This window comes from Octopus bimaculoides, chromosome 22 (genome assembly GCF_001194135.2).
Source record: "Octopus bimaculoides isolate UCB-OBI-ISO-001 chromosome 22, ASM119413v2, whole genome shotgun sequence".
Classification (NCBI taxonomy): Eukaryota; Metazoa; Mollusca; class Cephalopoda; order Octopoda; family Octopodidae; genus Octopus; species Octopus bimaculoides.
The window spans coordinates 28,964,315-28,981,427 of NC_069002.1; the positions used below are offsets into that span (position 1 = coordinate 28,964,315).

At 38.0% G+C, this 17,113-nt stretch overlaps 1 protein-coding gene across 1 annotated transcript in view; it reads right to left on the reverse strand.

Annotated features, from left to right (window-relative positions):
• The window catches only part of LOC106876830 (multidrug resistance-associated protein 1-like), a 54,222-nt gene that overhangs the window by 18,250 nt on the left and 18,859 nt on the right, over positions 1-17,113 (reverse strand). Inside the window, exons 7-13 of the mRNA XM_014925546.2 lie at positions 13,018-13,149; positions 10,532-10,756; positions 7,518-7,695; positions 5,584-5,904; positions 3,672-3,809; positions 964-1,110; positions 447-531 (exon numbers count right to left, since the gene is read on the reverse strand). Coding sequence (XP_014781032.1) covers positions 447-531; positions 964-1,110; positions 3,672-3,809; positions 5,584-5,904; positions 7,518-7,695; positions 10,532-10,756; positions 13,018-13,149 — 1,226 coding nt within the window. The remainder of the gene's footprint in view (positions 1-446; positions 532-963; positions 1,111-3,671; positions 3,810-5,583; positions 5,905-7,517; positions 7,696-10,531; positions 10,757-13,017; positions 13,150-17,113) is intronic.

Below are 17,113 nucleotides of genomic sequence, written 5' to 3' on the forward strand. Positions count from 1 at the left end.
ATATATATATATATATATAAATATATGTGTGTGTGCACGTGCTTGTTCCCCCACCCCATCACTTGACAATCAATGCTGGTGCGTTTATGTTCCCGTACCTTAGCAGTTTGGCAAAAGAGACCAATAGAATAAGTATTAGGCTTACAAAGAATAAGTCCTGGGGTTGATTTGCTCGACTAAAGGCAGTGCTCCAGCATGGCCACAGTCAAATGAGTGAAGCAAGAATAAAAGAATACTGTAGACGTATAATTGATTTATGGCACATAACTTAAAAACTAAATCTTATACGGACCCCAGGAGAGAACCCCTGACCTAAGGTAACAGAGGAACTTAACCTGAAGCCACACAACCTTGCATGCACCCTCAGTATAACAAATTTTTCAGTTTCCATCCCATGTTGGATTATTAGCAAATAAATGTGTTTATCCAAAATATTATTTACTTACCATCAGAGTGAAATTTATTCACGTTGTCAGAGTTTATTTCATCAGAAGTAAGGAATTTTGATAAACGTGTCACTGCAACATGAGCCTGGAAAAGATTTGGTCAAAAATAATTTTAAACTAATTCCATTTTGGAATATCTCAAAGAACACACATGGAACTACAAATAAGAGTTTCAGATTTTGGTACAAGGCCAGCAATTTTGGGGGAGGGGGTAAGTCGATTACAGCACTTTTTTATATAGCACCAGTACCTTTTTTTTTTACATGGTACGAGCGTTTTTTTATATGGCACCAGTGCGTTTTTATATGGCACCAGCACTTTTTTATATGGCACCAGTGCATTTTTTATATGGCACCAGCACTTCTTTTTACATGGCACCAGTGCGTTTTTGTTACATGGCACCAGCACTTTTTTTATATGGCACCAGCACTTTGTTTTACCTGGCACCATCATCTTGTAACCAATAAAACAGCGAAATGTAAAAAAGACACACAAGAATTTCAGGAAAGTGTCTTACCTGGACAAGAAAAGGAATTGCCATTGGAAGCAGATTAATTGGCAGCCGCAGGATGTTGAAAAGTGAGAGAGACACAAAGGCAGTCTGTGCATCGATGTAATGATCGTCTTTATGAAGGACGTAAGTAGCAAAGGTGGCAACCGTTACCTTTGAAATAAAAGAGAAAATTCCAAAGTAAAATTGCAAAATTAATCAATGGCAATCTATATCAGCTGTAAGTTTGATGTATTATTAAAAAAAAAAAAAATCCCCCTCAAGGTGGTGCCCCAGCATGGCCACATTCTAATGACTGAAACACGGTAAAAGATATTCTTTTACTTGTTCCAGCATAAGACCCAAATGCTTATTTCTTATTCAATCAGTCTCTTTTGCTGAAGCGCTACGTTATGGGGATGCAAACACACCAACAGCAGTTGTCAAACTCGTGGTGAGGGACAAACACAGACGCAATGGGCTTCTTTCAGTTTCTGTCTACCAGTTTCACTCACAAGGCTTTGGTCAGCCCAAGGCTATAGTAGAAGACAATTGCTCAAGGTAACACTCAGTAGGACTGAACCTGGAACCATGTGTTCGGAAGGCAAAATTATTACCACACAGCCATGCTTGCAACTATATAATGAACTTCACTGAATTAACAAAACTGCCATTAGTTTAACATGTGGCGGAAAGTCTATAAAACGTTAATAAAAATGATTATATTCCATGTTGCCTGTCAACTTATTCACCAGTTAAGCATGCATGACAACTGTAAGCTTAAAGTAGTTTTAGAAGGAAATTCTTATGAACTTCAGGTCAACTAAACTGTCAGCAGGTGGCGCATAAATTTACACAGAGGGAAGAATATGGTACGTTATCTTTTGTTTCAGCCAGACTGTGGCCATGCTGGGGCACTGTCTTTTGTAAATGTATCAACAAGTTGGCATAGTACTCTCCATCGATGGTGTGGTCCTTTTGAAGAGTCCATAAAAACCTATGTAATTTACACAGGTGATTTCCAGGATAAAATTTGTTAAAAAAGCTTCTACTCATATAAAATTTGCACCCAGAAGTTTTCAGAATTGCCGTTATGGCCAGGGGGGAAAAGGTTTTCAATTTAGTTGTATTTAGCATAATTTTACTTCTGATTAGATTATATTAAATTTTCATTAAATAAAAATAATTTCTGTTTAACAAGTATCACATTGAAAGCTATTAAATTACAAAGTGTTTGTGTTGTTTATAATGAACTTTATTTTACATTTCTTGCCCACAAGAGATTATGTCTGATCTTTAGCACACTGCTATATGTTTTCTCAAATCATGATCACAAGAAATGTTAAGAATTATCAACAAAACAAAGCTGATGGGTATTGCAAATTAAGCTTAATTACCAATAAACATTAATGGTTTTAGTAAATTTATACAGAAAAATTAAGCATTACACTGTCCAGCATAAAAAAAGTCAACTTCATTATATTTAAGCCCTTATTTTTTCTGTAAAAACAACCTATTCTGATATTAAATGAGTCAACCTCTGGTATGAATGTTTATGCCTTGTACATTCAAAGGCGGTTTATGCCTTGTACATTCAAATGACTGAAACAAGTAAAAGAGTATTTAAAAAAAAAAAAATTCTAAAAAAAATTCTGGAAATGATCTACTCATGTAATTTACGCACCCCTCAAGTTTTTATTTTTGTGAAAAAATGCATAAATTACATGGTAGTCAATAAGCACAATGCCTTTTGGATCCCCCAAAAACTGAGGCCATCACCTTCCCTACAGATGAAACAACCTTGGCCCTCTTTGGAGCATGTGAAGCGAGGTGTTTTCACTGTATGGATTGTCTCTGGCTCAAAGGGATGAAGCCAGCACTCATCCTGGATTGGGAAACACTCAGGGGAAACAAGGTGGATTTGCCTCAAACAATATCAGATTTCCTTGTGATGTGATGTGATTAACCTGGTGTGCTTTTGATCAGGTGTCAAAAAAATGTGGCAGTCACCAAGCAGAAACTTTTGCCGTGCTAAGTTCATTGTGCAGAGCATTCTTAACTCTCATGGGATATGCTAATAGCATTGGCTATTTGACTTATAGTCAATCGCTTGTCATCCATCACTATGTGGAGAACACGAGCAATGTTTTTCTTGGTGGTGGCAGTTGCAGGATGTCCAGATCTTGAGCCATCTTCAAAACTCTCCCTTTCCCTCCTTAGCTCAGCTGCCCACTTTTGCACTGTTGATAAAGATGGAGCATCGCTCCCTAATGTAGCAACCATGTCAGCATGAATGTCCTTGGGGGCTAAACCCATTTTTCTGCAGGTATTTAATACCACAATGCCAAATTTTGTCCATTGTCAAGAGCAGTCACCACCAGTTACTTTTGAAGTCTGAACAGTCAGATATTAATTTAATTGGAAAGAAACAATACAGTTATTAATAATAAGGGTTGAAATTAAAGCATGCAAAATTTCACAGCTCTAGCATCACTCCTTCATGAATAGCCTTTGAACTTTTCAGCCCACCCCCATCCATATATAATGGATTATATTGATATAATTAAGAATTTTAATTGTTTAACAGTAATCATAATAAAAGATGAAAGCATTCAAATGTTTTGTTTAATTGTATAAAGTCATTTATTAAAGGGAAAAAATAATGTCCAAGATATTTTATTTGTCATGTAAAAGACAGAACAATAAATGTTAACCAAGAATTTGTGAGTACTTACGAGAAATGGAGCACAAAGCCAGCAGAAAGTAGAAAAGGCATTAAGGTATGCAGCTTTTCGAAGGACTGCCAGTTCTTGATGCCTGATCTTAAGAATTTTTTTCTCGAGAGATCCTTCCCAGGCATAGAGTTTAAGAATCTGAATAAAGTAAAAAAAATAAAAAAGAAAATCAAATCACTCAATCTTTAATCATTCATTGTCTTACTATGAATGATTGATCTGGCTTTAATCATTTTGATCAAATGCTTTTCTTTGCCTTCTATTTTTTCTTTTGATTTTATCCTTTTACTTGTTTCAATAAGATAGAGGATGAAGGTATTGGATTTCTTTTTCTTCTGGCTCCACTTCTTGCATTAACCTTCTTCACATTTTTCTTGTTTTTCTCATAGACCAGCATCGTGGTTTTCAAATAGGTCCAGTGGTATGCACTAAACCTGAAAGATTGCTTGAAGACTCATGCTATGTATATAAATCTGCCAATTTATGGTATCTCTACAGCATGAAACTAAGTAGCCCTTTTCTAAGTTTTGTATATATTAATGATACTTATTTCTAATTGGACGGAGTACATTTTTCTTGATACTCTTCTCAGTCATCCAACATTTCCTCCGTTTTATTGTTAAATACTAAAATACCCTGCTACAAAGAAAATTAAAACAGAAAACTAATTAATTAGCTTAGAATATGAGTATATATTTACAGGTGAAAATATTTATGAGTTTAAACACTAAGTTTGTTGTGGAGTAAAACAATGTTTATCTTCAAGCAGGTTAAACGTTTCCCTTGGTCAGTGACATACCTTGCCAAAAACATGCAGCCATGGCTGGTTTGAACATAAAGCAAATAGAATATTTGGGGGCCAGTTTAAATGCTAAAGGGTTAATTTCAAATCCTAATTTCTAATTCTGTCTCATGCTAGTACCCCCTGACTGGCCTTCGTGCCGGTGGCACGTAAAAGCACCCACTACATTCTCCGAGTGGTTGGCATTAGGAAGGGCATCCAGCTGTAGAAACTACCAAATCAGATTGGAGCCTGGTGTAGCCATCTGGTTTTCACCAGTCCTCAGTCAAATCGTCCAACCCATGCTAGCAAGGAAAGCGGACGTTAAACGATGATGAGGATGATGTTGAGTAGCAAATAACATGGAGAACCAGGGCAGTTTAGAAATTGAGGTGTAATGGGGAAAAATATCATTAAGCAATAAGCAACCTAATGTCATATTTGATTCCATAAGTCACAACAAGTGCTGACTTATTGAAAAAGGATATGTGAAGACTTGAAAGAAATGAATCCAGTATGCTCTGCTGGATGAGTAATGTCAGTATGCTTATATGACAGAGTGTAAGTGATTTGAGAGAAAAACTGGGTATACATAGCATCTGATGCAGTATGTGAGAGAGAAGACTGCACTGGTATGGCCATGTAATGCATATAAATGAAGACAGTTGCATCAGGAGGTGCTGATCTCTAATTGTAGAGGGAGCATGTGGAAAGAGTAGACCCAGCAAGACATGGGACGAAATGGTGAGAAAGGATCTACAGATGTTGGGACTCATAGAGGGGATGGCAGGGAACCGAGACTCCTGGTGGTTTGCTGCATTTGAAGAGACATGCCAAGCTAAGTAAAAGCATTGGTTGTCCTTGCATACAGGCTTGTCCCCTGAATTCCTCTCCAGCTGAGAGATCCTAATCTTGCAGGCTTGTGGGTGCTGGTGCCACATAAAAAGCACCCACTACATTCTGTAAAGTGTTTGGCATTAGGAAGGGCATCCAGTCATAGAAACTAAGCCAAAACAGAGAACTGGAGCCTGGTACAGCTCTCCAGCTGTCCAGCTCCTGTCAAACTGCCCAACCCAGGATGGAAAAAATGGACAGATGATGACGAATATTAAAAAGGAAGTACATATTTACTTTTATTCCAGAGAGAACTTCATTCATGAGGCGCAGCCTAGAGTCTTTGAGCAGCATCTGTCTGATCTGGTATTTACGAGACTTCGATGTTGTGAACACATTGATGGGTATGAGAAGTAACATCACTGCAAGTCCTGCCAACGTGGCAATGCCAACTTGCTGCCACAACAAATAAGTACAAAGAATTATTTGCAACGGACCTGACCATACCAAGTACAAATAGGAGATGCAGTTATCAATACGTTCGCAGTCAATGGCCATCAGGTTGACAATCTCACCAACAGTAGATCGGGAACGAGCTTCTGCATTAATCATCAAAGCCTGGGAAAATATTAAAAAAAAAATACAGATTCACATATTTGAAAGATGGAATAGATCAGTGGTTCAAAACAAGGGGCTCCATTTGACCCTTAGGGGTCCACGTAAGATTTTGTTATTGAAATTTATGAGCAATAGACCGCTTATATTTCTACAACACAAAATGTTTTAACACTTTTTTTTTTATACAATTCCTAATAATTTTTAATTATAAAAATACAATATGGTCTTAAAACATTGAATGGTTCTGAGGATCCACCTGAGTAAAATAAGAAGCAAATGGGGCCATAGGGAAAACATGGTGGAGAAACTCAGGTATAGATGAAAACAATAACTGATTTTTTTTCTTTTTAACCCTTTCAATACCAACCCGGCTGAAACCACCTCTGGCTCTGTAGTACAAATATCTTGTTTTCATAAGTTTCGAATTAAAATCTTCCACCAAACCTTAGTAACAATTTATGTTCCTAACACTAGCTTAATAATGACTAAGTTATTTTACGAAATTCTTTGTTATATTTAAAGTAACTGAAAGAAACACAGAGCATCTCAGAATAAATACGGTAACAAAAGGGTTAAATGGTAAAAAGAACAATGGAAAATAAAATCCACAGCTGAACAAGGAACTGGGATAGGAATGTACAGACAAAATGAAGAATTGTTTAGATTTCAGACAACTGTGGCTATTGTATTCTGTATCATTGTAAATGGGTGCCAAAGAACAATCAAGTGTTACCTGTGGCAGGTAACAAGAGGCATGAGGCTAACAGTTGTGAGGGGAGGAGTTTAGTGGATCTCATCAATACCAGTTGTAGACTGGTGCTTTCATGACTTTAAAGGAGATGATGACCATGGTGGGGATATATGGACTTGGAACATAAAAAGTCAAAATAAATACCACAAGGCATTTTGTTCGACTCACTAATGATTTTATGTATCTGGAGCCTTTCAGCATCATAATAATAATAATAATCCTTTCTACTATAGGCACAAGGCCTGAAATTGGAGGAGAGAGATAGTCAATTACATCGACCCTGGAAGGATGAAAGGCAAAGCCAACCTTGGTGGAGTTTGAACTCAGAGCAACAGACAAAATGCTGCTAAACATTTCACCCACCAAGATAAAGATTCTGCCAGCTTACTGCCTTGATTTCAAATTTTGGCACAAGGTCAGTAAGTTTGAGTTAAATAACAGAATTGATTAGTCAGTAAAACTACTCATGCCCCCCTCCCCTCAAATGGGCTTGGCTGGGTGGTAAGAAGTTTGCTTCCCAACCACATGTATCTAGGTTCAGTCCCACTGGTGAAATCTTGAGGCAGCTCACTGCCTTAATAATAATCCTTTCTACTGAAGGCCAGAAGTTGTGGTGGAGAGAACTAGTCAATTACATTGACCCCAGTGTTTCACTGGTACTTAATTAATCAACTCTGAAAGGACAAAAGGTAAAGTTGACCTTGGCAGAATTTGAACTCAACATAAAGATGGACAAAGATGAACTCAGAACGTAAAGATGGATTACACCTGTAGTTTTACTGACTAATCAATTCTGTTAATTAACTGTCCTGAAGTACATCATTAATACAGTTACTTTCTCTCGGAAAGCAAAATATTTTACCTTTCGATACACACAATCGATCAGCGAGGATTTGATCTTTACTCCTAAATAAAGAGTCATTTGGAAATGTTGGTGATAGAAGAAAGACTGCAGTAAATTTGAGGCAAACAGTACAAGAACAAGAACATAGCCTTTCCATTCTGGTTCATTAGGGGTTTCAGTGTGAGCAATCAATGCACTGAAAAGAAAAAGGAAAATAAGGATTTCATTTATTTGTCACCAAAACGAGAAATAATATCTTCAAAAAATATTTAGACAAGATTATAATCTTTAATAACCACATGAAGGGACACCATATTTCATTTGGAAACTGTAATATACTATAAAGTATATCCCTTTAGCATTCAAACTGGGCATATCTGGCCAAAATATTCTACCTTTTTTATGTTCTGAGTGGCCAGATCTAACCTCTTGCACCTACTCCACCATGTCATTCTAAAAGTAAACAATAACCTCACTGAAACCTTGAAACCACAGCATAATATAGAATTTAAAATGATGTGAATAAATATGCATTATATTTGATAGAATAATCTGCTAAAGGGATATTAAAGGTTTATAAGTTGATATTGTGTCCTACCTTTTTTGTGTTAGCACTGTGACTTTAGGGTGAGTTTTGTTAAATGGTCCTGAAACTTGGACTCTCATGAAAAAGCTTGAAAAACAGATGGATGGCTGCTACACAAGAATATTAAGAATGACTCTGAACGTCACATGGAAATCTGATTTAACCAATGAGAAGCTTTATCAAGATCTACCCAAAGTGATGGAGAAGATCCAGCAGGGAAGAACGAGAATTGCTGGTCACTACATCAGGCACCCAGAAGGACTTTGGTGTCAACTGGTTTTATGGCTGTCAGTTGAAGGAAGAATCAACAGAAGAAACACATCTAACCTATGTGGACAATTAGCTTCAGGACAGTGGAATGGCAAATGGTGATGCATTAAGAACATGCATTGAAGACTATGATGAATGGTGTGCTTATGTGAAATCATTGAAACATCCAGGAAGATGGCCAAACTAGACTAAATTTGTGTTAGCAGTTTGTTTTCTGTATAAAATCCGTAAAGATACAGACGGCATGAGGTAACTGGTGACTTCTCATTGAAGAGGTCCAATAGACCGAAATCACATAATATGAGAATTCTGGTGCCTGTGACAGATGAATTTCATCTGCTACCATCTATGTGTGTGCTTTTATGCACCAAGCGCCTATATGAGAGGATACCTCAAGGCTAATAATGCAGGATTTGGTGTTCTAACAAGGCATCCATGTTAAGTTGGATATAATGATTACCCTTTTGTATTAATAATGCTTCATAAACACACACGCACACACACACATGTATACTGGGCTTCATTCTGTCTAGCAAATTCCTTTAGATGGTCAGTGTGGGATTATAGTTAGACAAAGTTAATCTATGGTGCCATGCAATGGGACTGAACCCAAAACTACATGGTTGCAAAATGAAGTTCTTAACCAGTTAAGGCCTTATCTACACCTATAATCAATATATAAAACAAAGACATCAGAAATAATTCTAAAATTTAGAGTCACAGCGAGCTTGATTAATTGGACAAATGATTGACAGTCAGCATCTGGATTTGATGATCACACATCAGTTAATGCCATGTCTATTAATCTATGAATTAGCATCATGAGGAGATGTACAGATCACAGTTGTAAGCAGTCTTCTCGTGGATCAGAGGAGGGCAATGTGAAACATTCCTACAAGACCCTCACCAAATTCTCAATCACTTGGCACCACTTTCAACCTCTCATCATCTTTTCATAGCCCCTTTCAGTTGCTGGGATGGTTTGGATGGTTTGACAGAAATCAAATTTCACAATATAAATTCTTAAAAACAACAACAGGCATGGCTGTGTGGAGTAGAAGCTGGCTTTTATAATCGCGTGCTCTCGAGTTCAATCCCATTGTGTGGCACTTTGAGCAAGTGCCTTCAACTATGGCCCCAAAACCTTGTGAGTGGATTTGGTAGACAGAAACTGAAAGATGCCTGTCACATATGTCTGTTTATATCATCATAATTTAATGTCCATCTTCCATGCTAGCATGGGTTGGACAGTTTGATGCGAACTGGTAAGGCTAGGGGCCATACCAGATTCCATAGTCTGTTTTTGTTAGATTCCTATGGCTGGATGCCCTTCCTAATGTCAACCACTTCACAGCATGAACTGGGTGGTTTTTACATGGAACCAACACCCATACCAACACTTTACGTGGCACCTTGGTTTTAGGATTGCAATTTTGTTGGGGTAGGCAGGTCTTCTTGATTACAACAATGTGCCACATATTTTAGTCATCTGTCATCACCTTCATTAGGTTCAGCGTCTTGAGATTAGCCTTCAAAACTTTGTCCCATGTTTTCCTCTTCCACAACTTCCTTCCACTTTAAGTGATCAGCACTTCTTTATGCAACCATCCTCATCACATGATCAAACCAGTCTCTTGCACACTGCATGTAGGAGACCAGTCTCGTCTCTTGCACACTGCATGTAGGAGACTGTGCTGGTATGCTTATGGGATAGGGATGAACAGGGACAGTTGCATAAAGAAGTCTACATGAATGCATATGTATGTGTGTGCCACCATTGCTTGACAATCATAGTTTGCTTACATCTGTGTAACTTAACAGTTTGGCAAAAGAGACTGACAGAACAAGCACCAGGTTTTAAAAAAATTAGTACTTGGGTCAATTTGTTTGATCTCTTCAGGCAGTGCTTCAGCATGGCCACAGTCTGATGACAGAAACAAAAACTAAACATCATCAACAACATCACTTAACGTCCCCTTTCCCGAGCTGGCATGGGTTGGACAGTTTGACAAGAACAGATGAGCCAGAGGACTGCCGATTCCAATGTCTTCTTTGACATGGTTTCTACAGCTTAGTGCCCTTCCTAATGCAAACAACTCAACGGAATGTACTGGGTGCTTTTTATGCGGCAATTCAATAATTTATAAGAAATCACAGTAATTTAATAAAAACGAACCTGAGAATTTGTGGACTGACGAACTGTAGTAAATCATACAAGAGTTTGACTAGCTGAGAAATGACAAAATAGAACCAGTTCACAGCAAATAATGTCCGCAACAAAGAAGGTTTGGTCGAGCCTTTCTTTGGTTGAGGATCTGTGAATGTTGTATCTTCTGTGTTGCGAAGAAGTGGAGTGGTCTCCGAATCAGGCTCCGATACAGGCTCAACACGGCAAGATTCTCTAAATGCATAAAAATACAAAATAAAATATTGAATTAAATGTGAAAATAAAGACAGAAGGAATTTGTGTGAGAGTAATTGGCGCTGAAGATTATTTTAGCATTAAGTAATCCAGCCTATGGTAAGCGATTTCTTAATTCCTCTACATCACACACACCTGCACATCCAACCATTTGTCTGAGAGTAGTTGGAACTAGAGATTATTTTAGCCTAAAGTAACTCTCAGAAATTCCTTGATGCTGCACATATCGGCACATGGAACCAAAACATATCTGAAGCAGGTATACGAGTTATACTTCTACAGAAATGCATCTGTTACATTTCTTTAATACTAAGTTTAACTCTTTAGTTGTGCCTTGTATCAAGTCTTAACAGAAATGAAATGGTGACAAAAAAAAAAACAATACTTTTATTTGAATAACAAATATGGAGAGAGAGGCGGAGGTGGAGAGAGGCAGAGGCGGAGAGGGAGAGAGGCAGAGGTGGAGAGGGAGAGAGGCAGAGAGGGAGAGAAGCGGAGAAGAAGAGAGGCATATGCGGAGAGGGAGAGAGGCAGAGAGGAAGAGAAGCGGAGAAGAAGAGAGGCATATGCGGAGAGAGGCAGAGGCGGAGGTGCTGCACAGTGGGACTGAACCCAAGACCACATGGTTAGGAAGCAAGCTTCTTAACCACAGAGCCATGCCTGCACCTATTACTTCATAATAAAGGGAAATAACCTGGAAATCGCGATACACAGATATTGTTTTGAGCTGAGAGGGGTGCTAGATTCCCTTGTTCGAAAATATAGGGGGACAGATCGTGTCATATAGCCAGCTGGAGATGATCTCCTGGGGCTAAATTACAGCAACATTAGTCCTATAGGAAAGTTGGTTATACATCATTAGATGTATACCTGACTTTCCTATATAAAATTAATGGAATATAACGGAACGCTGAACTCCAGACTATCAACTTAAACAACACTTTATTTAGGTGGTAAATATATACATCTTTAGCACTTGTTGTTACAGCTCCTGTGTGCGTGAGCATAGTTGTTGGGACGTTGTTATGTAGATGTGAGCGAGCTGTCGAGTGTAAGTCCTAAAGATGGAGAGTGACAGCTATACACGTAAAGAGACTGTCTCCAGGTTGGAATGTTGGAGACACTGTTTGACACGTCCATGCTCTATTGCTGGCCAGCAAGAAAGAGATAGAATTAAGCGGGAAAGCTTGCTTGTTTAATTCCACGCATGCGTGAGACTACGCATGCGCACGGCGTTACTACAGTCCTAAACCAGGACTGCCATGTTACGTTGAAAAAGATAGTTACATCACACCCAGTGCGCACATATCCGAACCTCACAAACTAAGCAGCAAAAAAGGTTGATCAGATTTGTGAAACTGGTGTTTAGCTTTTAAGATAATATTTGCTTTGGAATTACTGCATCCAACCAAGAGAATTGCTTTCAAATGTTCAGTCAACCGTGTTCGATGTGCTGACTTCACATACATCATTTTTGAAAATGTTTGCTCAAAGACATAAATTGTTCCAAACACTGATGTCGCACCAGCGGCAAATGAACTCTCATTGCAGGTACTTACACAAAAGGTACAATGCGATGGCGGGCCGGATGAACCGACCCCGCAGGCCTGATCCAGCCTACGGGCTGTAGTTTGGTGAGCCCTATATAGTCATAATATAATGTGCTGGTGTATGTCAGGCAACATGGTATAGTATAGTATAGTATAGTAAGACAACAGAATAACACCATTAGTAAAAGAGGTTGGGAAGGTGAAGGAGGAGGGTGGAATGTTCTAACTGAATAAATTAAGGGAAGCTCTTTTTTCTTGTTAACTGCTTTTCACTTCTCTTAACCTCTTTTAATGTATTCAGTTACAGTATTTCATCCTCTTCCTTTACTTTTCTAACCTTTCCTTATTTCTTTATTGCCCACAGAGGGGACAAACAAAGACAGACAAAGTGATTAAGTCGATTACATTGACCCCAGTGCATAACTGGTACTTAATTTATCGACCCCGAAAGGATGAAAGGCAAAGTCGACCTTGGTGGAATTTGAACTCACAACGTAACAGGCGAAATACTGCTCAGCATTTCGCCCGGTGTGCTAACGTTTCTGCCAGCTCGCGGTCTTTCTAACCTTTCCTACTAACAGCATTGCCCTGTTGTCTTACTAATATATTTAATATTGGAAAATATAAAATGGATTTAAAATCAAAGTGGTTAACATATTTCAGAAAAAGAACAAACAAAAGAGGATTTACATTTTTTGCTTTGATAATTCTTTGGCCCAATAACGTTTGAATTCCGGAACACTTCGACTATATTGTAAATGTTTAGGTAGATCCCACAAATCGGATTCTTCAAGACTCTTTTTGTAACCATCTATGATCAATCTGGAAAGAGAAAGAGAGAAAAATAAAATCAAATAAAAGCACTCAAATATTTACATTTCAGCTTGCTCAAACCACTCGAATGGTTCAGGCTGCAGTAACAGTGTAGGGCTTGACAAACTGTAACAAGGGTGGGGAAACCCCCTGCAGGCTGGAATACTCGTATGTACAAAATATAGTCAACTTTTCAATTATAAAATTTATACAATACTCGTAAACCTCTTTGCGACACTAGGTCATCTTTCCACTACGACTTAAAACATTTAGACTTGAACAGAAACTCATCTGGCAATTGCTATTTGAATGGAAATTTTGTTTTCATTATAAAACACATATTGCTAGGTTTGTACCACCCCCTTGAGACCCAACTACACTATCTGTAAACTATAGAATACCTCATATGTAATATAAATGTCCTAAATTCGGTGGTGGCATTAATGAAGATGTTACGTGTTAATATGTTAAATTTATCTTTATTAATGTATATCGAATTATACATAGATATATGTTAGAAAGGGCATCCAGCTGTAGAAACTCTGCCAATTCAGATTGGAGCCTGGTGTAGCCATCTGGTTTACCGGTCCTCGGTCAAATCGTCCAGCCCATGCTAGCATGGAAAGCGGACGTTAAACAATGACGAAGATGATGATATACAAGTTCTACACAAATATAAGAGTTAGAACTTGTGATCCTGCTGCAGACCCTTTTTTCTTGGAAATTTTTGCCCGCGGTACTAAAAAGTTTCCCCACCCCGAGCTATAACGGCAATCTGCCAAGGGTCAACACAAACAATCTTAAAAGAAATACAATATATACATATGTAGGTAGTTAGGGTAAATCCCAGCTGTTTCCTCTTGAATCACATCTATTTATTTCCATCAAATGTGTGATCACAGTTGTAACTGTATCTCTTTTACTCTTTTATTTGTGTCAGTCATTTGAGTGTGGCCATGCTGGAGCACCGCCTTTAATCGAGCAAATCGACCCCGGGACTTATTCTTTGTAAGCCTAGTACTTATTCAATCAGGCTCTTTTGCCGAACCGCTAAGTGACGGGGACATAAACACACCAGCATAATAAACACAAACCGCGATCCTATGACCGCGACTCCGCTACCTTAACCACTGGGCCATTGCGTATCCACCATTCTAAAAGTAAGCAAACATCAAAATCTCAAATCAATGAGATAATGCATGATTAATTAAAAAAACATGATTAAATAAGCATTACATTTTATATAGTAATCCGAATGCTAAAAGTGTCATTCTTTAGCATTTAAACCAGCCAAATCTGCTCCAACTATTCTACCTGTTTTATGTTCAAACTAGCCAGATCCAGCCTCTCACACCTATCCTACAATGTCATTTTAAAACCAAACACATCATTATAATGCATGATTAATTAAAGACAGTATGATTAAATAAGCATTACATTTGATATAGGGCTCAAAGTGAAAATCAAGAGAAAAATTCCTTTGCTATCATTCGTTCCATTTCTTTTACAAAAGAATTGTTCTGAAATGTGCTTTTCGAGTTATTGTTTTTGACAAACTTCAAAGAATTGCTGGCTTTGATCTATTTTCTCTTAACTAGATACGGCTGTGAGGTAAAGAAGTTAAAATGTTTGGCTCATGGGGAGTAAACACAGCAACTCCAGCTGTCAGGTGGTGCGGGAGGACAAATACTCATACAAAAACACATGCACAATGGGCTTCTTTCAGTTTCCATCTACCAAATCCACTCACAAGAATTTGGTCAGCTCACGGCTATAATAGAAAACACTTGCCCAAGGTGCCACACAGTGGAGCTGAACCTGTAACTATGTGGTTGGGTAGCAAACGTTTTACCACACAGCCACATACTCTCTTTTTACTCTTTTACTTGTTTCAGTCATTTGACTGCGGCCAAACTGGAGCACAGCCTTTAGTCGAGCAAATCAAACCCAGGACTTATTCTTTGGAAGCCTAGTACTTATTCTATCGGTCTCTATTGCCAAACCGCTAAGTTACAGGGATGTAAATACACCAGCATCGGTTGTCAAGCGAATTTGGGGGGACAAACACAGACACAAACATATACACACACATACATATATATACATATACACGACGGGCTTCTTTCAGTTTCCATCTACCAAATCCACTCACAAGGATTTGGTCAGCCCAAGGCTAGAATAGAAAATACTTGCCCAAGGTGCCACGCGGTGGAGCTGAATCTGTAACTATGTGGTTTGGAAGCAAACGTTTTACCACACAGCCACATGTTGAAATATATTTACTTAAACGTGTTTACTTCGTCACAATGATTAACATTCCTGATTTTCTTGTTTTTAATTCTCTTACATTAGCTCAAGCTTTATTTCAGCCTTTTATCATCATGTTATCAATAAAATAAATATTTGTACTCAATTAACAACATGCTGTCACTTAAAACTTGTTTTATTTTGGTCCATAACCTTTTTACTTGATTTTATTATCTCCGCCAAGGAAGAAGGTTATGTTTTCATCGGTGTTGGTTTGTCCGTCTGTGTGCAAAATAACTCAAAAAGTTGTGAACAGTATTTGATGAAATTTGCAGGAAAAGTTGGTAATGACACAAGGAACTGACGATGAAATTTTGGTAGTGATCCGGGAATTTTTATGGATTCTTGAAGGATTTTTCTTTTGTTATATTTACTTTACATGAAGTATTACAATGTTAAGTTCTTTGATTATCTCCCTTGAAAACACGTTCATCATTTCCACCTAACCTATGGTGGCGTTGCTGTTTTCAAAGTTTATTTTCGTTTCTCTATTAGTAATTTTACTCGCGTATCTATCTTAAAATGAGCTGCTTGGCAGAGATCTGCGCTCTCCGAATGCTTTTCTAGTTTGTTTTGTAGTCAAAGGAGGAAGCAAAGCAATGATAAGAGTCTACGCAGGCCTTCCAAATTCCTAAGGTTGTAGCCACGTGGAGATTGAACTTGCAGTTTTTAATGCCAACAGAAACAATATGGGCAGAGTGGCAGCACTGGGCTAAAAGTCTGGATTAGGTGAAATAAACATCAGAGATGCTCTGCTTCATGTAGAAACTACAGAAGCTACTCAGAAGTTTTGCAGGCCCTTCTGAATCCATTGCAGTATTGTAAACCCTTCTTTATCACTAGCAGATATCTCAGGGTCACAAGTGTTCTGCTCCCCTCAGCTTCGTACTCTTCGCCTGAGTGGAATAGTAAGGACTGAACTAGTCTTGGATCTTTCTGATTTGGCGGACACCATTTTTTATTTAGTGCGTTTTCTATCGAAACATTTTAAAACTTCATATACTTGTATATTTTGTTTAATAGAACAGAGAAAAATGTATATATTCGAAGTTATTTCACGTTAAAAGTGGTCGTTTTTCAGTAATTTCAACCAATCACTGACGTCTATTGAGGTGAAAACAATTACTGCTGTGGATTGTCAACAACACGTTGTGGCGGTGTAATGGGATCTTTTCCCTTGAATAAAACTAGGGCCGTTGTTTGTCAATAACAACTATCGGCAGTCCTGTTATTTATGACATCGTTCATGCATTTCTACTGGTTTTAGCTTTAGGGTTTTAGGGTTATGAGTACTTTTGCCAAATCAGGTGAAAAATTTGTGGCAGTGTATTGAACAGATTTTCACCAAATTTGGCAAAAGTACTCATAACCCTAAAACCCCAAAGCTAAAACCAGTACAAACACATGAATGATGTCATAACAGTACCGCCGATAGATGTTGTTGACAAACAACGGCACTAATTTTATTCAAGGGAAAAGATCTCATTACACCGCCACAACATGTTGTTGACAATCCACAGCAGCAATTGTTTTCACCTCAATAGACGTCAGTGATTGGTTGAAATTATCGAAATACGACAATTTTAACACGAAATAACTTTAAAAATATAAACTTTTCTCAACAACACTAAGAGTAAAAGATGTTTTATATGACACATTCTACTAG